The sequence below is a fragment of the Pezoporus flaviventris genome, unplaced genomic scaffold (assembly GCF_033815535.1).
Source record: "Pezoporus flaviventris isolate CSIRO_AGI_PZ_B2104156 unplaced genomic scaffold, CSIRO_AGI_Pfla_v1 ptg000080l, whole genome shotgun sequence".
Classification (NCBI taxonomy): Eukaryota; Metazoa; Chordata; class Aves; order Psittaciformes; family Psittacidae; genus Pezoporus; species Pezoporus flaviventris.
Genome location: NW_026892628.1, coordinates 322,177 through 349,767, shown reverse-complemented (window position 1 = coordinate 349,767; position 27,591 = coordinate 322,177). Strand labels below are relative to the sequence as shown.

Sequence of the window (27,591 nt, the reverse complement as noted above, 5' to 3'; positions counted from 1 at the left end):
CACTGACATTCTCGTGGCACTGACACCATTGTGGCACCGACACCCTTGTGACACCAACACTCTCATGGCACTGACATCCTTATGGCACTGACACCATCGTGGCACTGACACCATCGTGGCACCGACACCCTCTTGGCCTGTAGCAGCCACGAATACCAGCAGGGTGAGAAAACTGTGCCAGGTAACTGAAGGGCCTCCCCTCACTGGAAAGGATCGAGCCCTCCTGCCCCCCCCCCCCCCGCTGTTGGCAGCACCCCCGCGGGCTGCGCAGGGCCTTGCTTTGACTGGCACATCTCCCTGTCTGTCACACCAAGAGCCCTCCTCTTTAGGAGGGATTTAAGGGGCTTTCTATGGCTATAGACCACAAGGACAAACAGCCCCCCCCAGAGCCCAGAGCTCCGCTATGAAGCCTCTCCTGGGGAGAAGATGGAAGGAGAAACGTTGGTCTCAAGCAGATGAGCTGAACTGAAGGCATCGCTCCAGCCTTCCTAACCACACAGGCGCAGCAACCTGGAGCTGCAGGAGTGGAAAAGCTGAGCAGCCTTCTCGAGCTGCAGCCTGCATCCTGCACCCTGCACCAGCTCCCTCCGTCTCGGCCAGCTCTGCCTCTCCTGCACGATTTAAGCCTTTTCCTTTACAAGCTCGACTCCTGCCCATCCTTGTCGATAAATGAGGTGAGCATCCTCTCATTCCTCTCTTCCTTTGTGCCGAGGGCTCAGAGCACAAGCAGTGATGTAGGACATGCCCTGAGGGAGGAAGGTGCAGAGCAATGGAGAGGAGGGGTCAAAATAGCCAAAAGGTGGGTTTCTTTTCCCAAAGCTGATAACGAGGAGGGATTTGAGAGGCATCAGCTGGGCTTGCAGGGCAGGAGGAAGGCAGCCTTGCAGCAGCACTGCACCGCTTGTGCTTCAATCTCCCCGTTCTAACAGCGGGGTTAGAAAACGCTGCCTGGCGATCCAAGTTAAAGGCCAGCTCCCGTTGTGATGCAATGGCAGTGAGTGGTTGCCGGCTCTGCTCTGCTGTTGCTATGTGCTTGGCAAATCTGCTCTGCTTCCCGCTTGAAGCCCGAGGGGGCACCTGCACGCAGCGCAAGGGGCAGAGATTCCTCCTTCTGCCTCCTTCCCATGGCTCCCTCCAGCCCGCTGCCGGAGGATGCTCGCTTCCAAAGGAATCCAGCCTTGCTGCTGCTCTGCGGGGGGAGCAGGAGCTTTGGGAAGCAGAGGGGGGTTAAGCGGCATTCCAGAGGTCACGCACGGGTTACCCCGCTGTGCATTACATGAGCTTTTGTTTCTCAAGGTCTTCTTCCTTCCTAAAGAGCCTGTGGCCGGTGGGCAGCGCGGCTCCGGGCTGTCCCCTGCCCTCCATCCACGCTCCTTCGGCACTCACTGTGGTTTGTCCTCGTCCCCTGGGGCCCTCAGTGGAGCCCTGCTGCCTGCAGACAGGGACCAGACTCCCTTCCCCAGGGAAGGAGCCTCATCCCTGCCCGTGCTGAGGACCTCAGGGCTGCCTCCGTGCTTTTCTATTTGTATGCCTGATAAACCCTTCCTGCCCGCTTACTCCTCATAAAGCTGCTGTAATTCCACCAGGACATGGAAGCCAGGTGGAGCAGAATAAATCCAGGTGCTTGCCACCCACCACCTGAAGTGGCTTTTTCACCTTCCTTCAGAGGGAAGTTGCCTTTGCAGGGCCCAGATGAAGCAGCACAACCATTTTCTTGCTTGTAGCTGAGATCAGGACTTCACCGGATGTTCTCTTGCTCGATGCCGCAGTTTCTCCACTTCATTCCCAGGGAATGACTGGGGGAGGCTGGGAAGAGCATCACAATGTTTGCCCATTCCTCAGGAGTGGCATTTGGCACCATTAACACTCATGAGCCCCAATGGGAAGGGATTAGAGGTGAACAAATCTTTATGGCAGGTCGGGTTCTGGCTGTAGCACAGCTCCTGCTCCTCTCTGGCACCTCTCCTCCGAGGTCTTGAAAGGAACTTAGCAGCTATTGAGTCCCTGCTGCTCCCAAGGCTCTGTGCAGGGAAGGGGACGGAGGTGCTGAGCAGAGCTTGGACTCACTGGTCTCCATAGGGAAGTTCATGGCCATCAGCTTCAGCTCTGACTCCCTCTTGTGCTGTCCCTGCAGTAAATGATGCTTTTGGATTGCTTAAAGGGATGAAATGTTTTGTCAAACATGGTATGGGAAAGGAGGAGGAGATCCTTGTCATTCCCAGCACCCCAGACAGGTAGGATATCAGCTGTCTCCAGCACTGTGTGCAGGGACCCAGCAGGGACAGCACCACTACGAGAGGCAGGATTGGGATGCTGTTTGGAGCAAGGATGGTGAGGGAAGAGCCTGACATGGCCATTAAGTGTGTCATATCCCTCAGGCAGACGTGGTGTGAGCACCGCCCTGAGATACCACTCTGTGTGCTCCGTGTCACCTATACAGGCTGTACATCAGCCCCACAGGCTCCATGTCACCTACACAGGCTGTACATCAGCCCCACAGGCTCCATGTCACCTACACAGGCTGTACATCAGCCCCACAGGCTCCATGTCACCCACACAGGCTGTACATCAGCCCCACAAGCTCCATGTCACCCACACAGGCTGTACATCAGCCCCACAGGCTCCATGTCACCTACACAGGCTGTACATCAGCCCCACAGGCTCTATGTCACCTACACGGGCTGTACATCAGCCCCACAGGCTCCATGTCACCTACACAGGCTGTACATCAGCCCCACAGGCTCTATGTCAGCCTCGTATCACTGCCTGTCCCGTTGTCCCGTTAGGTTTTCCACATCCCATTCATCCTGTTTTCCTCTGGCTGTGCTGTGCTGCCATCGAGTTCTGTAAAAGCCAAGGAGCTGAAGTAGGTCAGGGAGTTGTTTTTCCCCCACAGGGATATTCTTTGCAGTGGCAGGAAGGGGGAAGCAGAATTCCACAAGGATGCTCCAGGACTAGAGCTGAACCTGGGCAATGAATGATCCTCCTGGGATTAATCCCAGCATCCTCTCTCTGACGGAGCTGTTTCCTGGGGGAAGACATCATTGGGGGGGGGGCACTATGTGGGGTGATGCCATTCACCTCCCCAAGCCGTGTCCTCAGCCTCAAAGGACATGGAGACTGGTGGTGGGTTGATGCATTGTTGTGCCTGGCCTTATGCAACCGGAATCTCACTCTCTGCTGGGAGTGCCAATGGACGGCTGCTGGAATGGAGGAGGATGTGGAGGGAAAGCAGCTCATCGCCATGGTTACCAGCATCTTTGCAAAGTTCTTCACATCCATCTGCTTTCATTTCCAGCCCTTTTCATCATGTGGGAAGAACATCCCTGGATGTTTCTGGCTGCAGCAGCCGGTGTGGTGGGGTAGAGGATGCGTGTGGGAGGTGGGAGACGCGTGTGCTTCACCTCCCAGCCCCAGAGATGAAGCCTGACATTGACTCAAGTCGCTTCCCCTCCTGTTCCTCCATTCCCCACCTTGCCAATGAATGGCTCAGCCAGGATGTGCTTGCTGATGGGATTTGGGTGGTGTTTTCCCAGCTGGATACCCAGCAGTGACTGACATATCCTGGACCATGGGTGGATCTGAGAAGAGGTGGCTCAGCTCTGCCAAATGCCCCCCCCACTTGCAACAGGATCCAGGCTTGGACCCAGAGCTGCTGCTGCTGGAAGGTGGCTCTGTGGCCCAAGCCTGAATCCATGCTGGATCTGCTGCAGCATCCTGGCCCACAGAGCCTTCCAGCAAATCAATGCTGGGAATGAACAGGCTGGACTGATTGAGTTAATCCTGGAATGTTAATCAATAGTGAAGCAGTTTGGGCACAAGTCCTGGTTAGAATCCAGACAGATCGTCAGCACCCTGTTACATGGAGGCACAGGCAAAGCCAGGCTCTATGGAAATCAGGGGCAGGATCACATCCAGGTCTCACAGGCTGAGCCCAGGGGGCCTGTGCCCAGTGCAGGGTGGGCAGAGCTGGCTGAGAGCTCGCAGTCGTGCCCATGTGAGGCTCAGGCTCTGCCTGCTTTCCCCTCTCCCCCTGGGTTTTGTGCTTACCCCATCTCTCTGTTCAGCATCTCCAGCTCAGCGCTGCTCAGGGATCAAGAGCAGCCCAAGCCGTGCTCGAAAGCACAGCAAGGGCAGTGCTGTGGCCATCCCAGTGCAGCTTCCAGCCAGGGCTCCAGCCAGTCTGGTGCCCAGCTCCTTGTCACTCAGCAGAGCACAGCAGCCCCTTGCCAGCAGGAGATGGAGTTGGCTTCTCCTTCCCAGGGCTCTGAAACCTGCTTTTGCTCCCCAGCTTGGATGGGTGCATCCCTGGAGCAGCACAAGGCAGGTGACGCAGTGTTTAGCACAGTGCCTAGCCAGGCCCTGTACTGGGAGAGCTCCCCAGCCAGCAGAAAGGAGACAGAGCAGCAGGGACCAACTCTGCTGCATGTCCAGCACCCAGAGCCTTGCATGGACTTTGCAAAGCGCCCGTAATCCTGCCAAGTGCTCAGGGGACCTAATGGGGCTGCTCCTGGCAGCGTCACTGCCATTTAGACATTCAGTTCCCCCCAGGAATGCTTTGCCTTCTCCTTCCCTCCTGCAGGAGCAGTAGGGAGAGCCCCTGCACTCAGTGCCTGCTGTGCTTCTGTGCCCATCAGCATCAATAATTCACCCTGTTTAGCTTCAGCAATACTAAACCCTCATCACACTGCCAGCCTGGGGGGCATGCCCCCCCCCCCCCCCCCCCCAGCTCCTCTCCAGAGCCATCCCAGTGCCACCAGCTTTTCCTGCCCTGTATCTGCCTTTGCTCTGGGCTGTACTTGGTGGTCCCAGCATCTGGAGCCCTTCTAAATCTGCCTGAGCGCATCTGGAAGAACACATGTCAGGGAAGGAGTCTTGGGGACAGCAATGACAGTGCCATGCCCCCCCCATCACATGTGGTGCTGGGGAGGGTGCTGGGTCCCTCCCAGTTCTCTCACTGTGCTCTTTCCAGACGTGGTTTGTGGAATGACTTTAATGAAAACCTTCATCTCCCATCCCTGTAATTCCATCTCCCACTGTTTGTGGTGGTGGTTACACTGGAGATACAGAGAGATAGATACATTTAATTGGGATAAAGAATGCAGCTTCATCACTGGATCCTTCCTGAGCTCCATAGTTGGTGCCAGAAATAGCATCTTCATTCCAAACAGGCTTTTCTTTGAGTGTTCCTTCCCTCACCTGGAGCAGATCCCTTCTTGGAGGCCCACAGGGCACTGCATGGGTTGGAGTTCATCTCCGCAGGGCCAGCGTGTGTCACACCAGCTCAGTGAGAGGGACATGGTCCAGGCAGAGCTGGACATGGAGGCAGTGCTGGCTCCATCTGTGATCTGAAACTGAAGCTCGTTTGGAGGTGGCTGAGGGCTGTAGTTTTGGGGAGCATCACATTCATGCCCCAGTGCATCCCTGAAGGCACATCCTGCCCTCACTTACGGCTTTGCCCATGGCTGGCAGCAGAGCATGCAGGAACAGGGCTGTCCCCAGTCCCCTGTGCCACAGCCAGGACCTCCAGCAGCTCCCCAGCTGGCACAGGATGCCCAAAGAAGTGGTAAATGCCCCATCCCTGGCAGTGTTCAAGGCCAGGTTGGATGGGGCTTGGAGCAAGCTGCTCCAGTGGAAGGTGTCCCTGCCCATGGAAGAGGGGTGGAACTGGATGATCTTAAGGTCCTTTCCAAACCAAACCATTCCGTGATTCTATTAACCTGCCTCCTTCCCCCCCCTTGCCTTCACTGCAGGGAGCATAATGCTGAACAGCATTACCGATGGGCTCCTGTGCTGCCTGATGGGCAAGACAACCAACGCCGTGGGGCCGCTGGACAGTGTTGAGTCCAGCAACGGCTACAGCTTCATGGAGGTGAAACCGGGGAGGATCCTGCGGGTGAGGCACAGCGCACCCCCCCGCGCGGCCCCGGAGGGTACTGAGGAGCCGCAGCACCTGCGGGGTACCGTGCACTGCAAGCGCAGGATCACCGTGTACCGCAACGGGCAGCTGGTGATCGAGAACCTGGGCGATGCCGTCCGCTCCGAGATCCTGCACTGCCACAGTGGCTCCGGGGAGCCCAACAGCACCGTGGAGCTGGAGCTGTCGGAGGTGGCCGGGCAAGCTCCCACACAGGGTCCCGCCGGCACACCAGGATGTGCCACGCGGGAAGCGGCTGCTGCCCCCGGGAAGCGGCGGAAGCGTAAGCCCAAGAAAGTCATCACCATCGACTGCAAGAAGCAGATCACGAGCTGCAAAGGGACACACAGCGACGTGGTCCTGTTCTTCATCCATGGCGTGGGGGGCTCGCTGGACATCTGGAAGGAGCAGCTGGACTTCTTTGCCAAGCTGGGCTATGAAGTGGTGGCTCCTGACCTGGCCGGCCACGGCTGCAGCTCCGCGCCGCAGATTGCTGCAGCATACACCTTCTATGCGCTGGCTGAGGACATGAGGGCCGTGTTCAAGCGCTATGCCAAGAAGAGGAACATCTTGATAGGACACTCATATGGGTAAGGGACCGGGGGGTCCCAGGAGGGTATATTCGTCCCCCCACCTTGTCCTCTCCTTGGTAGCAAGCACCCACCAGAGCCTGCGCTTGAAGGAGAAGCAGAGGAGGCCTGTGGGGTTATCCCTCAGTTCTGATCTGCTGCATCTTGGTGTGTGTCTCTGGGTGCAGCTAATCCCAGAGCACAGCCTATAAATAGATAAGCCCAAGCAAGTCAATTACATGGAGACTAAGCTGTGCAGAAAGCAGAGCTTGGAGGAAAGGGAACTGAAGCCAGGCTGCGGCAGGATTAGATCGAAAGCACAAGGCTGGTCCAGGCTGGTGAGCACCCAAATGGGTCCCAGCACCCTGCTGTGGTTGTGCTCAGCCCCTCTGCCCAGGCTCTGCAGGGCACCAGCTGTGGGGTTTGACTGGGGTTACCCTGCCCCAGAGAGGTGCCCCCACAGGTCAAACAGGAGGAGCTCTGGCCATGGATCCTTGGGATCAGCCTTGGGATGCAGCATCCTCAATGCCATGGGGTCGGACCATGGTCCCCATGTCTGTCTCTCCTCACAGGGTGTCCTTCTGCACCTTCCTTGCCCACGAGTACCCAGACCTGGTCCATAAGGTGATCATGATCAACGGAGGAGGCCCAACAGCACTGGAGCCCAGTCTCTGCTCCATCTTCAACATGCCCACCTGCGTGCTGCACTGCCTGTCCCCCTGCCTGGCCTGGAGCTTCCTCAAGTGAGTGTCCATCCCGTGCCCTGCCAGCAGTGGCCCCCATGCTTCCATCCCCCCCCGTGCCGCTGGATTAACCCTCTGCCCGTGCTGGCTCCATCCCACAGGGCTGGCTTTGCTCGCCAGGGTGCCAAAGAGAAGCAGCTGCTGAAGGAAGGCAATGCCTTCAACGTGTCCTCCTTCGTGCTGCGCGCCATGATGAGTGGGCAGTACTGGCCCGAGGGGGACGAGGTTTACCACGCAGAGCTGGCTGTGCCTGTGCTCCTGGTCCATGGCATGCACGACAAGTTCGTCCCCGTGGAGGAGGACCAGCGAATGGCTGAGGTATGGGACGGAGCTGGGCTGGGTGAGGGCTCTGCAATGCAGAGGGCTCATCCCAGCACTGACCCCCACTGCTGTGTCCCTGCAGATCCTGCTCATTGCCTTCCTGAAGGTAATCGATGAGGGCAGCCACATGGTGATGATGGAATGTCCCGAGACAGTAAACACGCTGCTCCACGAGTTCGTCCTGTGGGAGCCCGAGACACCAGCAGGGGACGGGCAAGGGGAGAAGAAATAAGGCAGCAGGACGTGGTGACCGGGCTGCTCCCATGGCAGAGATGTTTCGGAGTGGAGCGGAGGCCGCCCTCACCAGGAGCTCAGCCCCTTTTCTTTCCCGGCCATGGTGGAGGCTGGTGGTGGAGCACGGAGGCTCCCCTGGGCAAGAGGCCGGCAGCAGGATCACGGCAAGACCTGGTCCCCATCCCTTTGGGGACAGCACGGCAGCCACTGGAGCGACTTCATCCTCTTACTTTGTAGTATTCTTTTCCCCCGGGGACAGAGAGGAGGCAACTGTGGGGAGGCTGCTCCCACTGCAGCAAAACGGGAAGAACTGGGAATGTTCCTCTAGGGAGAGGGTATCAGCTCCGGCTGCAGGAGCTGAGCTGGGATTGCTTTGAGGAGAAGCCAGAAGCTCCTTGGCCTTCAGGGCCTTATTGCTATGGTGGCCAGCAGCTCCTGCCTGCACAGCCAGGAGGGGAGGATGAGGAGGTGGCCTGCTCCTGCGGGCACAGAAGGGCCGTCAGCTCCCGCTGCGGTGGGACTGGCATGGCTGTGGTGGGGAGGACAACACCAACCCGGAGCTCTCCTGCTGTCCCCATCCCTGCAGTCACGTCCCCAACCACCATCGCTTTATGTGCCACAGCTCTGGCTTCTGCTCCCTCCCGCTGCTGCATCCTCGTGGTGTCAGAGCCATCAACATGCAGCAATTCCCACAGCTCCACTCGCCCTTCCCAGCTTCCAGCTCCTCCATGACTCCAGGACTCACCACCTGCACCTGGATCCCATTCCCACCAGGATAACACCCACCTCTCACTGCACTGGGAGAGCAGCAATACACCATCCCGTTGCCTCTCTGTCTGGCCTTGCTGATGACTCCTGTATGGATCCATGGGGTCTTGGAGCAACACAGCAGCACTGGAGCAAACCACAACCTCCTGATGGCAACGGACACCAGGTTGTTACCTGCTGATCCTGTTCTGTACATAACCCACTGACCCAGCAGCTACTCCCCTCTGTGCTTCGCATCCCGCTGCCAGGAGCTGGGCAGGACCCAGAAGGTACATGAGAAGTGTTGAGGGGGACCCGGGCACTGCCATAGGGATACACTGGGATGTGGGAGCCAGAGCAAGCCAGTGGGATGCTGCAGCTTCCCCAGAGAGCTGCTCCCTGCTTTGCTTCCCTCTTATTTCCCTCCATCTAAACCAAAGAAACAACCAAGCCCATGAAAACCTCACCCTTGCCCTATATCCCAACCCAACCCCTCCTCACCCCAATGGGGCTGACACCACACCAAGGCAACCAGTGTGGCTCCAGGGGCTCCTGGCGGGGCCCTGGGTCAGTGCAGGACCCACCTGCACCGCAGCTTCCCCATGGCTGAGCCCAGCTTGTCCACAGACTGAGTAATGAAGAGAGGAAGGGCCCTGTGGAGCCAGCCTGGTGGTGACCCTGGGTGAGGGGTGTCCCCAGCAGCCCCTGCCCTACCACCACAACCTGTCTCATAATGAGAATTTTAATGCCCCTGGGTTCAGATGGTTTCCACGAGACCCTCCCCTACAGCACCCTTCCCACGCCATCCTGGCCAGGGGACCCCACACAGCACCCCAGGGTTTGCAATGAGGGCACCCAGAAACACCACTGTACCCCAAAACACGGCTTTGCACCAACTGTGACATCCCCTCAGGCAGCTCCTCGTGTCCAGCTCCAGGCCACAGCTCCTCAAGCTCCATTGGCCACGGAGCCTGTGTCCTTGTACCCACATTGCTCACGCTGAGGCCAAGGCAAACCGCGCACCCTGAGCCCGCTGCTGCGCTAGTGCCATATCCCCAGTAAAGCTGTGTTCTATCCTGTGTCTGAGTCCATGGGGAAGCGATGTGCCAGGCACAGGGGAGAGGCCTGGGAAGGGAAGGCAGGAACCACAGGGAGCTTGGATTTCTTAGCCAAAATAAAAGACCTGCAGTGATTTATTTATCCCCTTGGAGACAAAGAGAGAAACTCTCCTCAGCGTTCACAACATCAAACCTGTACACAGAGCACAGCCACCTCCTGAGACAGGGCAAGAGGGGAGGTGCAGGCACAGGTTACCCCCCCCCCCCCCAGCACAGCACCCCAGGGTGTTCAGCGCCCACCCTGGATGTCCACTGGCCGGAGCTGCCGCTCGCCCTCAGCGAGGAAGATGCTCATGGCCCTGTGCAGCATGTGAACGCCAAGGCGCCGGCGCCGCGCCACCGGCCAGTGTGCCACCGCGCCATAGCACAGCCCCTTCCTCTGGTTGGTGATGGTCTGCAGCCCTGTGGGGACAGGGTCACCACCCACTGACCCAGCCCCCTGCTTCCCCCAGCACCCACAGGGATGGAGGCAACCCCCTGCTTCCCACAGCACCCACAGGGATGGAGGCAACTCCCTGCTTCCCACAGCACCCACAGGGATGGAGGCAACCCCATGAGTCCTCCCCACCAGCGGCTCTTCCCACAGGAGATAGGTTTTGAGGGGTTCTGCTCAGCCCCTGAACTGGCAGCTGGGGACCCCAAAGTCCCAAGTGTCTCAGGGTGGGCTGCATCCCCTGGCCTCCTGCATGGTGTGGAAGAGGGGGATGCAGGGAGGCAGAGTGGTGGCAGAGCCCATGCTGGGGCCCTGTGGCAGCACCCAGCCCCACTCACCCACCCAGAGCCTCCACCAAGCAGCCTTCCCGTGTGTACGCCTCCGCTGGGACCGTGCTCTGGAAGCAGTGCACAGAGAGCACCCCGTGTCCGCTCGCCCAGATCTCCAGGATGCGCCGCACCTTGGGACAGCCCTGTGGGACAACGGGCACCGTCACCACGGTCCCAAACCCCCTGTGGCCATCCCTGTGGCCCCAAACCCCAGCAGCGCATCCCACCTTCTGCGTGCCAGCATGGTGCTGGCCCAGCGCCTCGGTGAGGTGGCAGTAGGGCCGCGTGCGTGTTCCCTTGCCCACATAGAAGATGGCCTGGATGAAGGTCCTGAAGCACTCAGCCGGGCTCAGGCAGTGCGAGCGGAGCGGCAGGTTCTGGGTGATCCTAGGGGTGCAAACCCCCAGCTTTGGGGCTCGATGCCTCTCAGGGGCCCCTGCTGGAACCTCCAACACTGGGGACATGCGGGGCAGCAGCATGGCCCTACCTGGGGTCGAGGAGGAGGTAGTTGAAGCTGGACTTGACCAGCCCTTCCCGCCAGGGCCGGTTCCGCTTGGGGTGGTCGAACTCCTGCCTCAGCACCAGCTCGTCCTGGGCGCAGTCAGGGATGAGGCCGCTCTGCAGGGCGGCCGCCAGCTCCGGGCTGTGCCCTGGAGCATCCCCAATGGCACAGGGAGCACCATCAGCCCCAGTGGCACCGGGAGCACCATCACCCCCAATGGCACCGGGAGCACCGCCAGCCCCAGTGGCACCGGGAGCACCATCACCCCCAATGGCACCGGGAGCACCATCAGCCCCAGTGGCACCAGGAGCACCATCAGCCCCAATGGCACCGGGAGCACCAGCACCCCCAATGGCACCGGAAGCACCATCACCCCCAATGGCACAGGGAGCACCAGCACCCCCAATGGCACAGGGAGCACCAGCACCCCCAATGGCACAGGGAGCACCATCACCCCCAATGGCACCGGGAGCACCAGCACCCCCAATGGCACAGGGAGCACCATCAGCCTCAGTGGCGCCGGGAGCACCACCAGCCCCAATGGCACCGGGAGCACAGGCAGCCCCACACCAGTCCAGAGGGACCAGCCAGGCCATGGGGGACCCCAGCACTCACCCGTTTGCCCGTTCCGGGGTGTCCTCAGCAGCTCCTCCAGCCGCCGCAGGTAGAGCTGCCTGGTGAGCGCCGTGATGGGCCCTGGCTCATCCCCAAGTGCCCGCAGCCGCCGGCGCAGGCCTTCATCCGAGAGGGGCTGCAGCGGTGCCGTGTCCCCGTGGCCAGGGCGGTGGCGCTCAGTGGGTGCCCGGTCCCGCTCCTCGCGCTCGAGGTGCTCTTGGGTGCTGGGGAGCACAGCGGGGGCCTGCGGTGCCAGGAGGCGGCAGAAGCGCCTGTGGAGCCACAGGGGCTGTGGTGCCCCCAAGGGTGAAGGGTCCTGGCACCCAGAGCCACCTTCCAGCGCCCTGAAGGTGGCACAGGGGGAGCCCTGAGCATCTGTTGGGGGGCACTGGGGGTCCCCAGGGACCAGCAGCACCGTGGGGCTGGAGCCAGGGGAGCCCTGAGCATCTGATGGAGGGCACTGGGGGTGCCTGTGATCCCCAGGGACCAGCAGCACCGTGGGGCTGGATCCAGAGGAGCCCTGAGCATCTGATGGAGGGCACTGGGGGTGCCTGTGATCCCCAGGGACCAGCAGCACTGTGGGGCTGGAGCCAGGGGAGGTGCTGGGGGCTCCGGGAAGGAGCACAGTGTCACCCAAAGAGCCTGTCTCCTCTCCATCCCCACTGCACACATCCGTGCCCTGTGGGGTGACAGAGCGCCCTGAGGTGGTAGCAGGATCTCTGGGGACACCCCGGGGTGCTCTGACCCTGGGGGGCCTCCGTGGCATCTCCAGTGTGTCAGCGAAAACAGAGGAGGAAGAGGAAGCACCGAAGCGCTCTGCAGAGGCCAGGAGGCGGCTCCGGGTCCTGGGAGTGACATGGTGGTACATGGGGGGCTCCCGCGGGGTGACATCCCCAGTGAGGAGCCTGGGAAGAGACCCTGCGGTGGAGGGGGGGGATCCCTGGAGGCTGCACCCCTGGAGCTGCGTGAGGAGCTCCCCTACATCACCCGTGTCCGAAGCATCCTCACTGCAAGGGGCTGCCCTCGAGGCTCCCCTGAAACCTCCACCCTCCACCTGCTCTGGGGCTGGGGAGATGGGGGGGGGTTGCAGCTCCATGGTGCCAGCTCCGTTTGGGGAAGGGGCTTCACCCAGCTCCAGCCCCGTGGAGCAGCAGCACTGAGCCCCCAGGCTCTCCAGGGCACTAACGAAGCACTCGCTGTCACTGCTGCTGTCCCCAGGGCTGCCACCGTGCCCGGGAGCCTCAGGGAGTGCCCCGTGTTTCCCCAAGACCCTGCTGCAGCGCTGGGGCTGGCGCAGGGACCCACCAGGACCAAGCACCTGCGGAGGACAGGGACTGGGGACAACCCGAGTGCAAAGCTGTGGGAGAACCTCGGGGGTACCCCCTGAACCTCCCACCATGGTCCTCCTCCAGGGTCCCTCCCTGAGCTCATCCCCATCTGAGAGCAGCGTGCTGGAGGCGAGGGGATGCGGGAGCACAGCTGAGCCCCCGGGGTCCCCCTGGGGCCATGGGGCAAGGGAGGGGATGGAGAGGAATGGGAGAGGCCCCCTCAAACCACTGCAGTCCCCTGGCTCCTGCAGCAGGGACCCAGCCTCGGGGAGCGCAGCGCATATGCTGCCGTCGGTGGCATCCTCAGTCAGGAAGGACAGGGAGCGCCGGGGGCCCCCCGGGTCTGGGAACAGAGATGGAGGTCAGCGTCCACCTCAGACGGGGGGGGGGGGAAAGAGACGTGGATGAGCTCCCCAGCACCAGCCAAGGGGTGCCCCGGGGTCCTCACCCTCTGCAGGAGGCCATCCCCAGGCGCGCCGTGACCCCCAGTCCTGCAGGAGCCACGCTCCGTGTCCCCGCTGCCGGTCCATGGCTCCTTTCCCATCCTGCAGGGCGAGGACACGACTGTCACCAGCACCGCTGCCAGGGCCACCAAAGGGGTACACGGCCGCCGCGGGGCCAGGCGGGCACCCACCCCATGATGACGAGGTCCCAGCACAAGCAGCAGCTCCAAGGTGCAGGAGCAGCCCGAGCCCCTGACTCCCGGGAACCCCGAGTTACTGCCGGCCCAGCTCAGGGTCAGGGGCTGCGGCTCAGCCGCACCTCAGCACCCCCCATGCTCCTTAGGGGGCCCTGCAGCGTGCGGACACCCCTGTGCCACCACCCCCCCGCTCCCCGCACCCTCCTAGTGCCGGCACCGGGGAGGACCCCCCCATACCCCGGGTCGGTGCATGCAGGGGTACCCCGGAGCTGCAGCACACGCGACGTGACCCCTCCCGATGCAACGGCGGGACTGCGGAGACTGCGCGCACCTCACCCCCCCAGTCCCGGGGTCCCCGTCCCGTCCCGTCCCGCTCACCCCCGGTCCCGGTCCGCCTACGGCTCGCGCAGCCCCGCACCGTTCATACCGCGCACGCGCAGCGAACCCCACCCGTTCGAACGCCTCGCGCGCTGGCGCTCCGCCCTCTCATTGGCTGGTGAGCGCAGTGGAAGGCGGGGAGGGGCGGGGCTAAAGCTCCCAGTGACCGCACCAGGGCTCCCAGTGCCCTGCACTGGCATCGCCCAGCGCGTCCCAACAGCCACACCGTCACTGCCCAGTGTCCCCCAGTAACCGCACTGCCCTTCGGGGTCCCCACACAAGCACCACCAGCCACAACCCACCCCACATCCAGGGGTGACACCAACCTCCCGTCCCCCAGCTCCCAACCCGGTGCAGGAGCCACAGCATCAGCACAACACGGCTCAGGAATCACCCCTTCTCTTTCCCCCAGCACCATTCCCGTGCCGGTATCCCCCCGGTTCCCCCTGGCTCAGATGGTGGCCTCGATCTCCTGGGGCTCGTCCTCCTCCAGCAGCCCGTAGGCTGCGTGCGTCTGGAACGGGCGCTGCAGCGGATGCGCCAGCAGCTTGGCCATGCAGTTGTGCAGCTCCACGGCAGGCCCCGACAGCAACACTTCATACTTGTAGTTGGTGCCTTTGGTGTCCAGGCTGCTGAAGAAGCTGTACATCTCCTGGGGAGGGGACACAGAGGGGGTGAGATGTCCCCTGCCATGGTGGAGAGGATGCCCCGGCCCGCATTTACCTTCCAGCTCGTCTCATCATCCTTCTCCTCCACCCCGTTGTGGATGTAGACGATGTCAAAGAAGAAGTAGGGACACTGCAGCATCTTCTGCAGGGTGAGAAGCCGGGAATGGCTCTTCCACACGCTGGGATGGACCCAGAGCTGCCAAGCTCACCCAGAGTGGGAACAAGGTGAGGATCTACCTTCATGTGCTCTGACATGGAGAACTGGGGCTGGCAGCCTGGGCGGCCAAACACCAGGATGGTCCGGACCACATAAGGTGGAGGGATGGTCTGAACGTTCTCCGTCACTGGCAGCTCAATCTTCTGCTGGCTGCAGGAGGATGGAGGCAGCTCAGAGAAAACACCCCAACAGCTCCAGGCTGGAGGTGGGGAAGCAGCACCTCCCCCAGGAGCTCTTTGGGGTGATGTTCTTATAGCCAAGCAGAAGACTGGGGATCCCAACCTCCCCGCAGCTGTACTCACATCAGGTTGAAGAGTCCTTCCAGATCTGCAGCCCCAGGTAAGGACAGATCCCAGCACCCAGACCCCTGCCTACCCCACGGAACTCCTGCACCCTCTATGGTGGGAGGTGATGGCACTGGGCACCCCGGATGGACCAGGGTGGGGAGAAAACACCAATAAGTGAGTGTTTGGTGGGTCTGGAGGCTCCCGTGTTAAACTGGGGCTTGGTTTGATCCTCCGGCTTCACACGCTCACTCAGCTGCCAGGATGGCAGTGAGCTGCTGCCACCTGCAGGCAACGGGCTTAGGGGATCCCCCCCTTACGCTCAAGTGACCCTATTTTGCAACCAAAGAATCCCCTTTGCACCCTTGCAGGGTCCTGGCCCCTCCCCATCCCAGCCCCATAGGTGGTGGGATACTGAAGGACTTGCAGACGACGGTCTCCAGGTCATAGAGGCAGCTGCAGACCTCGCGGGGGTCCGAGGTGAACCCTGAGAGCTGAAAGGAACCGGGGTGAGGGGGTGAGGAGCCATCCCCGTCCCCATCCCACCCCACCCCACCCCATCCCCACTCACCCAGGTGGCATCGTTGTTCACCACCACCAGCGCGAACTCGTGGCACTTGTCGATCTTGTGCTTCGTCCTCACAAACATCTCGATCATCTTCTGCGAGATGTTCAGCGCGTTGCTCTTGGACCTGCCGCCGGGGCCAGCGCTCAGCACGGACTCCTCGGTGCCCGCGCCGGGATGGGGGTCCCGGTGCCAGCCCAGCCAGGAGCACCCCCAGCACTCACCCGTTAAAGGACTCCAGCTTGGGCAGCGCCATCTCCTCCGCCAGATCCAAGCAGATGATCTATGTGGGACAGCACCGTGCCTGAGCGCCCCCCGCCGCCCCTCACCGCCGCTCGGGCCGCCCCGCGCTCACTCACCACCTTCTCGGGGCAGTTCACACGCGGGGTCCGGACCTGCACCTCGGCGGGCGGCGCGGGGCCGGGCCAGGCGGGGCCGTGGGGCGCGGGGGCCGTGCCCTGGGGGCTGCCGTCGGCGCTGGCCGCCTCGCCCTCGCCCTCGCTGCGGTTACCGACGCTGCTCTGGGCGCTCAGCGCCCGGTCCTCGGCACCCTCCGGGTTCGAGCGGGTTCGGGGCCGCGGCTCCGGCGCCTTCTCCTCCTCCTCCTCAGCGGCGCTGCCCGGCTCCGACGGCTCCATCCCGCAGCCGCGCTCCAGCGGGGAGCGACGCCGGTGCCTGGGGGGGTGGAATCGGTGCTGACGGCGCCCCCCGGACCCCGGCTTTGGGCACCCCCGGCCCCAGCCGCTCCCCGAACCCTCCCAACGGACCCCTGCGACCCCCGGACCAGGAACGCCCTTTCCCACCCCCCACCCCCCCCATCCCGTCCCACCCAACCCCCGCCCCTCGCACCCACCCCCCCGGCCCGCGCTCCCCGCTCTCGGACTCACGAGCCCCGCCCGGCACCGACCGGAACCGGATACGCGTCGGGGCTGCTGGGAATTGTAGTTCCCAGGGGAGGCGTCCCCGTGGGGCACCGCAAACACCCGCGTACCCCACATAACCATGTACCCCCCGCACCCCAAATACCCATGTACCCCCCTGCACCCCAAATACCCATGTACCCCCCTGCACCCCAAATACCCATGTACCCCCCGCACCCCACATACCCATGTACCCCCCTGCACCCCAAATACCCATGTACCCCCTGCACCCCACATACCCATGTCCCCCCCTGCACCCCACATACCCATGTACCCCCCGCACCCCAAATACCCATGTACCCCCCTGCACCCCAAATACCCATGTACCCCCCTGCACCCCAAATACCCATGTACCCCCCGCACCCCACATACCCATGTACCCCCCTGCACCCCAAATACCCATGTACCCCCCTGCACCCCAAATACCCATGTACCCCCTGCACCCCAAATACCCATGTACCCCCCTGCACCCCAAATACCCATGTACCCCCTGCACCCCACATACCCATGTCCCCCCCTGCACCCCACATACCCATGTACCACCTGCACCCCAAGTACCCATGTACCCTCCCTGCACCCCACATTCCCATGTACCCCCTACACCCCAAATACCCATGTACCCTCCCTGCACCCCACATACCCATGAACCCTCTGTACCCCAAATACCCATGTACCCCCTGCACCCCAAATACCCGTCTACACCCTGCACCCCAAATACCCATCTACCCCCTGCACCCCACATACCCATGTACCCCCTGCATCCAAATTACCCATGAACCCCCAGGATCCCAAATACCCATGTACCCCCCTGCACCCCAAATACCCATGTACCCCCCTGCACCCCACATACCCATGTACCCCCTGCATCCCAAATACCCATGTACCCCCTGCGCCCCAAATACCCATGTACCCCCCCTGCACCCCAAATACCCATGTACCCCCTGCATCCCAAATACCCATGTACCCCCTGCACCCCAAATATCCATGTACCCCCCTGCACCCCAAATACCCATGTACCCCCCTGCATCCCAAATACCCATGTACCCCCTGCACCCCACATACCCATGTACCCCCCCTGCACCCCACATACCCATGTACCCTCCCTGCATCCCAAATACCCATGTACCCCCTCTGCACTCCACATACCCATGTACCCCCTGCACCCCAAATACCCATCTATGCCCTGCACCCCAAATACCCATGTACTCCCTGCACCCCACATACTCATGTACCTCCTGCACCCCAAATACCCATGTACCCTCTGTGCCCCAAATGCCCATGTACTCCCTGCACCTGTGTGCTGCTCCTGCACCCCAAATATTTATTTACCCACCTGCACTGTAAATACCCCTTGCAGCTCCCCTTTGCGCCCCATACACCACCCTGCAGCACTTAAACACCCTCACACTGCCCACAGCACTCCTGAGCTGGGTCCCCCATGGCCCTGCACCCTCTAGCACCCTACACAATGCCTTCCAGCACCCCACATGCTCGCATACCCCTCTGCACCCTCAGATGTCCCCCTAAAACTCCAAGGGGTGCTCAAGGACACAAAGCTGGGTGTGTCCTGCTGCTTAGGTGCAATGTGGGGCTGGGGTGCTGTGGGGCAGAGCAGTGGGGACAGTGTTGGGGGGCAGAGCCTCCTAAGATGGCTGCAGCACGGTCATGGGGCAGCGCAATGGTTAAGTGCAGGAGGCTGCACCGGGGCTTCGAGGAAGAGGAAATCTCAGCAGGAACAAGGACAGGGAAAGGCCCAGGGCAGGGGCCGGAGGCAGAGCCAGGACGTGCCGGGAGCCCCAAGCGGGGCCCTGGGACGAGCCCTGGCCAGGGGTGCTGCTGGCGCAGGCAGGAGGCGGCGGGGATGGAGAAGGCAAGTGGGGTGTCCCATGGGATGGGCACTGCCAGGGGATTGCTCCCGCATCGCTGGGGCTTCCTCGTGCCCCCTGCGGGTGTCCCTTGGCCATGGGTGCCCCTGGTCGAGGCAAATCCTGGTGGGCACCAGGAACCTTCAAGCCCTGGTGCCAGCTGGGGCCGGGGTGGATGGATGGATGGATGGATGGAGGGATGGAGGGATGGATGGATGGATGGATGGATGGATGGATGGATGGATGGATGGAGGGAGGGAGGGAGGGAGGGAGGGAGGGAGGGATGGATGGATGGATGGAGGGATGGAGGGATGGATGGATGGATGGATGGATGGATGGATGGATGGATGGATGGATGGATGGATGGAGGGAGGGAGGGAGGGATGGATGGAGGGATGGATGAATGGAGGGAGGGAGGGAGGGATGGATGGATGGGTGTGGATGGGTGGGTGGGTGGGTGGATGGATGGACAGACACTCCTGCAGCCCCCACAGCCTGCAGAGGGAAAAGAGAAAAAAGAGGACAAAAAGGACGAGGATGGTGAGAAGACAGAGGAGGACATTGAGGGCATCCTGCGCTATGAGGAGTGCATTGCTGGGCTGCTGGCCACAGTGGCCCAACTGCACCAGAGAGCAGAGCAGCTCCAGTGCCGCACCAGCAGGTACCAGAACGCTGCGGCCATGGGGCACGGGGATGTGGCACTGCCCTGGTGCACCCCGCTTCTGCTCTTCACCCTGCAGGGAGGATGAGGAGGGCTGGGAGGGCACCACCAGCCTCCCTACTGCCAGCCCACAGCAACACCGCTTCGACGACACGCTCGGTGCTGCCACGGGTCTGGGAGGTGAGCGCACTGTGCGTGCCATGCTGCGCCATGCTGCGCCATGCTGCGCCATGCTGCAGGGACCTCACCCTGTACTCCCTCTCCGCAGCCCACAGCTCCGACCTCTTTGCGGACCTGCAGAACGTCGTGAGCTCGCTGGAGCGCGCCGTGTTCTCCCGGCACCAGCGCGCACCGGTGCGGCCTGCGCCCAGCAAGGAGTGGGCACGAGCGGCCAAGGTGAGCCCCAGCAGCATGGTCAGCCCAGACGCCAAGTGGATGGGCACCGGTTGACCGGCTCCCTGCATCCCCAGAGCCTGGAGGAGCTGGACCGGAGCCCGGGCCGGGCCGGGCGGGCGATGGGACAGGCTCTGGAGGAGGCAGCGGCAGAGGAGGCAGCGGTGGCGGTGGCGGCAGCGGCCCTGGCATCGAGGAACGCGGCGCTGCGGGCAGCCCTGGGGCACCGCCAAGAGGAGCTGAGCCGGGCCACGGCGGCGCTGCGGGTGCTGCGGGGGGAGCGCGACCGGCTGCAGCTCAAGGTGGGCGCCGTGGGCAAGGTGAGGGTGGGGGCAAGGCCTTGGGTGCCAGGGCTCAGCCCGGTGCGTGGTGCAGGTTCGCGACTTGCGGGATGCTCTGTCCAGGCTGGAGGAGCCGGGGGGCTTCGGGAGTGACACCGCCGGGGTCAGCAGCCCCCCGGTGCACAGGGAACCCCAGGTGAGTGCACGGTGGAGCCTGCCCCGGTGCCGCGCTCCTCCTGTCCCGGTGCCGGGGTCTGCCTTGTCCCGGTGCCAGTCTCGGTGCCGGGCTCTGCCTTGTCCCGGTGCCTGTCCCGGTGCCGGGCTCTGCCTGTCCCCTCTGCAGGACTCGCCCCAGTGCAGTGAGGATGCTCAGCCCCACAACCCCCTCTCCCCCCAACCCTCGGAGGGTCCCAGCCAAGAGCAGCAGGAGCGGGTGCAGCAGCTGCAGGGGTGAGTGTGTCCCCCACCTCCTCACTGATGGGGAAACCGAGGCAAGGGCCGCAGTTAACGGTGGGTGCCAGATCCCTGGCGAGGCTGCAGGAGGTGAACCGGGAGCTGGCGGCCGCGCTGCAGGACTGCAAGAGCGACGCGGAGCGGCTCAGCATGGTGCTGGGGCAGCACGAGTCCTGCAGCACCGCGCTGCGCCTGGCCCTGCGCTGCAGGTGGGGACGCGGGGACACGGGGACACGGCGGGGACACAGCCCGCGGTGCCACACTGAGCTCCTCTCCCTGCAGCGAGCGCTGCGGGGGGGCCTACGCCGCCCTCCTTGACCTGATGTGGGCAAAGGTGCGCCGGGAGGAGTATGGGGCCCAGGGGGGTGAGTGACAACTGGTGGGCTGCAGGGCTGGGGGGAGCTGGGGAGTTCATGGGAAGGATGCGGGGGGGGGATGTGCGAGGAACACGGGAATGTCAGGGGATGAAGAGGGGATGTGGGAGGGATGCACAAGGGGTGCTGGATGGTGTCAGGAGGATGTTGGGGGGATGCGGGGGGGATGCAGGGGGGTATCGAGGGGTAATGCAGGGAGATATTTAGGAGATGCAGGGAGATATTAAGGGGATGCACGGAAGTTGTCGGGAGGATGCTGGGAAAATCAATGTGGTTATCAGGGGGATGCAGGATTGATGCTGGCGGACCCCAGTCCCCAGCACAGTCCCCTTGGGAATACACACGGAAGAGGGACATGACCACTGCCTGCCTCATGCTTAGGAGACATGGGGCAGCAGAGCCCGGGGCATGGATGGGTGTCCAGCCCCACACCAGCGGAGGGGCTACAGTTCCAGGGCCGAGTGGAGCCGAATGGGCAGGAGGAGAGTGGGGACAGCAGCTCCACCGCGCTGCAGAGGTACCAGGATGAGAGCGGAGCACAATGCTGGGCTGTGCCCAGGGTGCCACCGTGTCCCCTGTGCCCACCCAAACCAGCACCCTCATCCTGCAGCACCCCAGCACCGCGCGGGATGGAGGAAGGGGCCCTTCGTGAGCACATCCGCCGGCTGCGCGCGGAGCAGGCGGCCGTGGAGGCTTCTCTGCAGGACCCCCCAGCACCCAGCAGCACCCACCGCAGCGAGGACACCCGGGCCCGCGCCGAGCGGGTGCTGCTGGAAGCTCGGGCTCAGCTGCCCGGCTGGAGACGGCCAGAGAAAGCAGAGCTGCTGCAGGAGCTGGCGATGCTCAAGGTGGGATGCTGTGGGGCTGAGCATGGGTCTCTTCCCAGCTCTCTGCAGAGAAGGCTGTGTGGAGACCTCAGAGCAGCTTCCAGTATCTGAAGGGGGCTACAGTGATATGGGAGAGAGACTTTTCATCTGGGACTGTAGTGATAGGACAAGGGGTGATGGGTTTAAACTTAAACACGGGAAGTTCAGGTTGGAGATAAGGCAGAAGCTCTTCCCTGTGAGGGTGGTGAGGTGCTGGCACATGGTGCCCAGAGAAGTGGTAAATGCTCCATCCCTGACAATGTTCAAGGCCAGGTTGGGCAGGTTGGGTGACACGGTCTAGTGTAAGACATCCATGCCCACAGTAGTGGGTTGGAACGGGATGATCTTAAGGTCTTTTCCAACCCAAACCATTCCATGATTCTATGATCTGAGCCATAGAGCTGAGAGAAGAGCAGGGGGTGATGCACAGCAAGAGGAAATGGAGTTGTGCCTCAGTTTCCCCATCCTAGTGACGCTGCTGCTGCCCTGCCAGGAGGCCATGGCTGACTTGAAGATGCGGTTGCAGCTGGTGGAGAGGGAAAAGCAAGGTCTAGAGGTGCTGGAAGCTGCGCAGGGCCCGCGGGAGTCTGCATTGCACCTGGTGCTCCAGCACCTGCAGTGGGAGAGGGATGAGGGGTTCAGCCACCCCCCCAGCAGCTCTAGCAGCAGCAAGGAGGTGAGGATTGCTCCCACCTCCCCATGGGGACCTTCCCCAGGGGCTGGAGGTCTCCCCAGGGATGGGACCCACATCCAGCTTCTGCAGGATGCCCAAAGTAGCCAGGTGGGAGCAGCGGCTCCTGGGTACCCTCCAGGCCCGGCAAGGATGGGTGAAGAGCTGCTTCGTACCATGAGCCGGTAAGAGCCCTCCCTGGCCATGCCATGGTGAGCCGTGCCAGGCTCAGGGACATTGCAGACATGGGGATGTCCCCCAGGACAGAGGAGCTGCGCGCCCGGGCACAGGCCCTGGTGCGTGCCCTGGAGGAGAGCAGTGCCATCAGCCGCGCGCAGCAGGCGCAGTGTGTCACCGTCACTGCGGACTTCTTCCATGCTCACAGGTAGGCACAAGGCTCCTCCATCGGGCACGTGCTGGGTGCAACATCGCCTCGTACACCCCTAGGTGCCTTCCTGCATGTCCTGGTTGCACATCACCCCCTGCTTGCTCCAGATCCCTTCTTGCACATCCGCAGTGTGTGGTTCCTACCTCCACAATCCCTTCTTCCGCAACCCCCTAAAAGTACAGTCCCTTCTTGCACCCCCCCAAAACTCCATCCTATATTGCATATCCCCAATGGGTGGTCTTTCCCTGCACACCCCAAAAACACAGTCCCTCCCTGCACACCCCCAAATGTGTGATCCCTTCTTGCACACCCCAAAAGCAAAGTCCCACCTTGCACATCCCAAAACTGCAGTCCCATATTGCACACCCCCAAAGCATGGTCCCATCTTGCACATCCCTGATACCCAATCCCTTCCCGCACTCACTCCAAAAGCACATTCCCAATTTGCACACCCCAAACCACGGTCCAATGTTGCACATCCTGTCCTTTGCACACCTTAGAAACATAGTCCCACCTTGCACACCCCTACCGTGTCATCCCCTCCTGCACACCCCAAGAGCTCTGTCTCTTCTTGCACACCCCAAACCTGGGTCCCCCAGTCACAGTCCCCTCGGTGCAGGGCTGAGCATGGTGCGGGTGCAGTGCGGTGGCAGTGTGGTGCTCGGCGGTGCCGAGTGTGGTGCTGAGCGCGGTGCAGTGCTCAGTGCGGTGCTGAGCGCAGTGAGATGTTCAGTGCGGTGCCTGGTGCGGTGCTAAGCGCGATGCTGAGCGCGGTGCTCAGTGCAGTGTTCAGAGAGGTGCTCAGTGCGGTGCTGAGCGCGGTGCTAAGCGCGATGCTGAGCGCGGTGCTCAGTGCGGTGCTGAGCGCGGTGCTAAGCGCGATGCTGAGCGCGGTGCTCAGTGCAGTGTTCAGCGCGGTGCTCAGTGCGGTGCTGAGCGCGGTGCTGAGCGCGGTGCCGGTGCCCCCAGCGCTCTGGCCCTGGCGTACCGCGGCGCCCGGCGGAAGCAGGCGGCTCAGCTGCGGCGGCTGGAGGGGCAGGCGGGGGCCCTGCGCAGGCAGCACGCCCGGCAGACGCAGGCGCTCACCCGCAGGCTGCACAGCCTGGAGCAGGGCACGGCCGGCAGCGAGACCTGCATCTAGAGACCCCCAGGGACCCCCCGTGCCGGCAGGACGCCGCTGTATCCCCAGGGAGAATAAACCACTGATGCTCATGGCTCAGCTGCCCCCACCGCGGTGCAGGCTTTGGGGGGGGGGGGTGGTGTTGCGTTTGGAGGGGCTCAGGCAGCCGGACCTGGAGCTTAGCTCATCCCGGAAACAAAGGGCCACCACCCCCGCACCCCCCCGCACTGTCCCCGCTGTCTCCCGGCACAGATGAAGCCGTTTCGTTACCCCTGACGTGGGATCAAAGGTGACGGCAGTGGCCGTGGCGGCGGGGCCATGCATATTCAGGAGGGAAGAGGAGCAGTGACCCCTCGCTGGGGGCATCCTCGCTGCGATGGGGGTGGGTGGCAGTGGGGTGAAATCCAGCAGCAGGAACCCTGGAACACTGAAGGCTTGGATAGCGGAGCTGGGCTGAGCGTGGGTTTCCAGTGGGTGGATGGGCAGGGGCACAGACACAATGTGGGCAGAAGGGAAACAGAGGCACGGAGGTTTACATAGGCTCAAATGGGGCCTGCAGCTCCCCAGAGAGATCCTGCAGCAGAGTTCAAGGCTCAGTGGATCAATATCCAGAGCTGTGGCAACGGAGAGGGCAGAGAGGGCTGCAGGGCAGGGGTGCAATAATGTGGAGATGTGGGGATGGAGGGATGCAGGATGGTGCTGCGATGACACAGGCCTGCAGGGTTTTGGGCATGCAGGGCTGCAGGGCAGGGCTGCAGTGACGGAGGCGTAGGGATGCAGGGATGAAGGGATGCGGCAATGCAGTGACAGAGGGATGGAGGGAAGTGAGGATGCAGCTCACCCCTCCAAGCTGCCCATGCCTCTGCCCCCATCACCTCATCACAGCACCCCTCTGAAATGGGAACAGGGGCTGGTTCAAGCGGCAATTCCCAGTACCCCAATCACTGAGTTGGGGGGCTGCCTGTGCTGCTCCAGCCCCTGTTGCCCCCTCTCGTGCCTGGCTCTGTAGGGGGGTCCCGGTGGCGTGGAGGGGCTGACCTGCGGGTTGAAGGTCAGGGCTCTGCTCTCAGACCCCTTTTCAGATTCAAATCGGCTCCCGGGGGCTTTGTGCGGGGTCAGGCTCTGCGAGAGCCACATGAAAGGGCCGGGGCAGCCGGGGCAGCCTCAGTGCTGGGTGCCGGGAGGAGGAGGCAGCTGGGACCCTCTTGAGGGGTCCCCCCTGCTGATTCCAGGGCCTGACCTGGACTCCCAGAGGCACCGGTGGGGATGGGGTGTTCCCGGCTGTGGATGGGGGTCCCAGTGCTGTCCTGCCTGCCAGGCTGCTGTCACAGCACGGGGTGGCTTGGCACGGTGCAGCATGGCATGGCACAGAACAGCATGGAATGGTATGGTGCAGCATGGCACAGCAAAGCACAGCACTACTCAGTATGGCACAGTGCAGCACAATGTAGCATGGCACAGCATGGCACATCATGGTGCAGGCTGGTGGGACCCCCCTGCTTTCCCCACTGTCATCCCACTGTACATCCAGAAACCTGCAGCTCTCCTGGGAGGGCTCCACGTACCAGTTACTGACTCCACCATTCCAGCCTGCTCCCTGCCTCAGTTTCCCCTCTGTCGGGGCTACAGTAACCGCCTGACACCCCCTGGTAGCATGGCCCAGTGTGGGGCTGCACCCCATCCCCTGGGATTGTGGGTCCCGGGGGGGGGGCATGGTGGGGGAGGCAGGAACGATGGGATCAGGGAAGTGATTCATGTATTCATGTCCCCCCAGGGAGTGAGCGTCCAGCCCGGGCTGGGGCGTGGGATCTGATATCCCGGGAATGCAGGGCAGGGAGGGGCGGGGGGGTCACGTCTCCCTTTGCCTCAGTGCAGGGCTGGGGGCAAACCTGCAGCACTGTGTGTGTGTGTGTGTGTGTGTGTGTGTGAAACCACCACTCCATGGGGAGGGAGATCCCCATGTGTGTGTGCAGTGACCCCCCCCACATGTGTGCACCCTGCTGCCTGTCCCTTGCACGCGTGTGTGCACACGGCAGAGGTGTGTTTGCTGCACAGGCGCTCCATGTGCTGTGCTGTGGGGCAGCCTTGGGGCGCAGGGCTGTGCTGTGGGGTGTGCAACGGCCCTGCCCAAGGATCCGAGGAGCAGTGGCACCACTGGCCCTGGCCTCCCTTTGTCCTTTGCTGACAGCAGTGCAGGCGCGGTTGGGCCCTGCAAGGTCACCACGTTCCAGGGTTGGGACCATCGGGACGCCCCCTGGGCATGGGGGGCCCTTCACCCCTCTGCGGGCTCCAGCGCAGCTCCTGCCTGCCCTCAGCACATCCACACGTGCCCGCACCTCAGGAATGCGGCACTGAGGAGCGTGGTTGGGCCTCGGCATCCTCTAGGGCACAGCAGAGACAGATCCTGCTCAGATCAGGTGTGGGTCCTCATGGGGGCACAGACTGATGGATACGGTGGTGTCCATCTAACACCCTCTGGGAAGCTCCCGCGAGGGGTTGGCAGAGGGAATGGCTGCCCCACAGCCTGGAGTGGTGGGAACCAGGATGCAGAAGAAATGGGGTCAGGGCTGGCGGTGCTGGTATCTGGCTTTTTGGTGCTGCTGGCACCCAGCTCTCTCACCGGCACAGCCATGAACCAGGCACGCTTCGGCAAAGGTTGCTCAATCACCCTCCAGCCCAAAGGAGGATCATCACTGCCACCCATATCCCAACACCACAGCTGGCTCTGACCCCGAAATCCTCATGGAGCCCCGGCAGCGCCTCCATCGTGCCAGACTCTTCCCTGGGGGCACCGGGGCGGCACAAAACGCGCTGGCAGCTCCCGGGGGCCCTTTTGTGCAGTGGAGGCAGTAGAGCAGCACGAGGAAGGAGGAATTCCTCCGGAGATCAAACGCCTTCTCCAACTGGACACCGACGTCAAAACAAGGCCGGTTCCCAGCGCGGGGCCGGAGCCATGCGGGGGAGAAGATCCAATTTCCTCCTTTGTTCCTGGATTATTATTTTTTGCAGGGGGCAGGAGGCGGGAGCGGGGCAGGGAAAGGGCCATAAATCACAGCCTGACACAAGAGAAAGGAGAAGCAGGGGCGGCTGCAGGTGGGGGCAGCCCCCATGCCCAGAATGAACCCCCCCCCCCCCCCACTCCTCCAGCCCAGCCCCTTCCCACCCAGCTCTGGCTTCCCAACCACAGCAGCCCCTGTGGCATTGGCCCTTGCTGGGTATCTTGGTGTGGCTGCATTAGCAGGTACCTGGTGAGCAGAGATCCCTCCAAGCAGGAGGAAATGGAGGTTTATTTATGGCCAAAGCTGTAATCCATCCACCTCTGCCGCACCCCAGCTCCTCCAGCTCCCCTTTCATGGTTTTTTTTATATCCATCCTGCTTTGCTTTGCCTTCCCCTTCTCCCCACTGGAGATGCTGGCCCTGGTGTGTTGGTTGGGAATGCCAAGGATGGCACCGTGACATGCCACAAAGGTCCTGGCAGCTCCGATCAACATCAGCATCCTTGGGGTCGCCCCATGGGGATAGGCCTGCCCCAAGGGCACACCAGGGCAGATGGGACAGGGGTGCATGGGGACCCAATCTCTGCACCGTGCCCGCTGGACCTCACCCCCAAATTGAAGGGGAACGGAGTGGTCCCGGAGCCACTGGAGCCACCACGGCATAGCCAGGAGGAGTTTGTCCCGCAGGTGGAAGGTGAAGGGAGGGCTATCCCAGAGGGCTGCTCCCGGGTCAAGCACCTTTCCCAAAGCTTGTTTCTTCGTTAACAATTAACAAAGCACCAGCACCCAAAGCCTGCGGGAAGGCCATACAGGTCAGACCTGATGAACCGCATTACAAACTGGGCTGCAGCCACCTGGCCTCAGCCATGGGGGCTGAGGGACCCCCAGTGCCACCAGAGCACCCCAAAGGCACAGCCCCCAGCCCTTGTGCCCCCCACACGAGCCGTGGAGCTGCGGCCTGGTGCTGCTGGCTATAATTAAAGATCCCGTTGGGG

At 62.4% G+C, this 27,591-nt stretch overlaps 4 protein-coding genes across 8 annotated transcripts; 2 read left to right on the top strand and 2 right to left on the bottom strand.

Moving 5' to 3' along the window:
* The first annotated feature begins 18 nt into the window (after nucleotides 1-18).
* ABHD8 (abhydrolase domain containing 8) lies at nucleotides 19-9,610 on the top strand. The gene is made up of 5 exons (XM_061474711.1): nucleotides 19-674; nucleotides 5,754-6,507; nucleotides 7,059-7,229; nucleotides 7,331-7,547; nucleotides 7,633-9,610. The coding sequence occupies exons 2-5, from the start codon at nucleotides 5,762-5,764 to the stop codon at nucleotides 7,780-7,782; spliced, it is 1,284 nt and encodes a 427-aa protein (XP_061330695.1). The 5' UTR covers nucleotides 19-674; nucleotides 5,754-5,761; the 3' UTR covers nucleotides 7,783-9,610.
* A 133-nt stretch (nucleotides 9,611-9,743) lies between these two features.
* On the bottom strand, nucleotides 9,744-13,241 carry ANKLE1 (ankyrin repeat and LEM domain containing 1). Of its 2 annotated transcripts, none has more exons than XM_061474680.1 (5): nucleotides 11,529-13,241; nucleotides 10,899-11,061; nucleotides 10,639-10,798; nucleotides 10,421-10,554; nucleotides 9,744-10,051 (listed from the first exon to the last, which is right to left on the bottom strand). In XM_061474680.1, exons 1-5 carry the CDS (start codon nucleotides 12,925-12,927, stop codon nucleotides 9,925-9,927), a joined length of 1,983 nt encoding a protein of 660 aa, XP_061330664.1. In that variant the 5' UTR covers nucleotides 12,928-13,241; the 3' UTR covers nucleotides 9,744-9,924. The 2 variants fall into 2 exon arrangements, with proteins under 2 accessions (XP_061330664.1, XP_061330663.1); XM_061474679.1 differs by having other exon boundaries at nucleotides 10,425-10,554.
* Nucleotides 13,242-14,257: 1,016 nt separating this feature from the next.
* On the bottom strand, nucleotides 14,258-16,300 carry BABAM1 (BRISC and BRCA1 A complex member 1). The gene is made up of 8 exons (XM_061474609.1): nucleotides 15,968-16,300; nucleotides 15,833-15,891; nucleotides 15,615-15,735; nucleotides 15,459-15,537; nucleotides 15,062-15,086; nucleotides 14,780-14,909; nucleotides 14,598-14,684; nucleotides 14,258-14,526 (listed from the first exon to the last, which is right to left on the bottom strand). The coding sequence occupies exons 1-8, from the start codon at nucleotides 16,244-16,246 to the stop codon at nucleotides 14,326-14,328; spliced, it is 981 nt and encodes a 326-aa protein (XP_061330593.1). The 5' UTR covers nucleotides 16,247-16,300; the 3' UTR covers nucleotides 14,258-14,325.
* A 2,537-nt stretch (nucleotides 16,301-18,837) lies between these two features.
* USHBP1 (USH1 protein network component harmonin binding protein 1) lies at nucleotides 18,838-23,691 on the top strand. Of its 4 annotated transcripts, none has more exons than XM_061474606.1 (13): nucleotides 18,838-19,054; nucleotides 19,134-19,234; nucleotides 19,323-19,450; nucleotides 19,525-19,749; nucleotides 19,823-19,924; nucleotides 20,072-20,178; nucleotides 20,302-20,546; nucleotides 20,937-21,072; nucleotides 21,166-21,403; nucleotides 21,915-22,097; nucleotides 22,185-22,276; nucleotides 22,354-22,476; nucleotides 23,449-23,691. In XM_061474606.1, the coding sequence occupies exons 1-13, from the start codon at nucleotides 18,855-18,857 to the stop codon at nucleotides 23,618-23,620; spliced, it is 2,052 nt and encodes a 683-aa protein (XP_061330590.1). In that variant the 5' UTR covers nucleotides 18,838-18,854; the 3' UTR covers nucleotides 23,621-23,691. The 4 variants fall into 4 exon arrangements, with proteins under 4 accessions (XP_061330590.1, XP_061330592.1, XP_061330591.1 ...); XM_061474608.1 differs by having other exon boundaries at nucleotides 18,913-19,234; nucleotides 20,262-20,390; nucleotides 20,464-20,546; XM_061474607.1 differs by having other exon boundaries at nucleotides 18,913-19,234; nucleotides 20,250-20,390; nucleotides 20,464-20,546.
* Nucleotides 23,692-27,591: the final 3,900 nt, after the last annotated feature.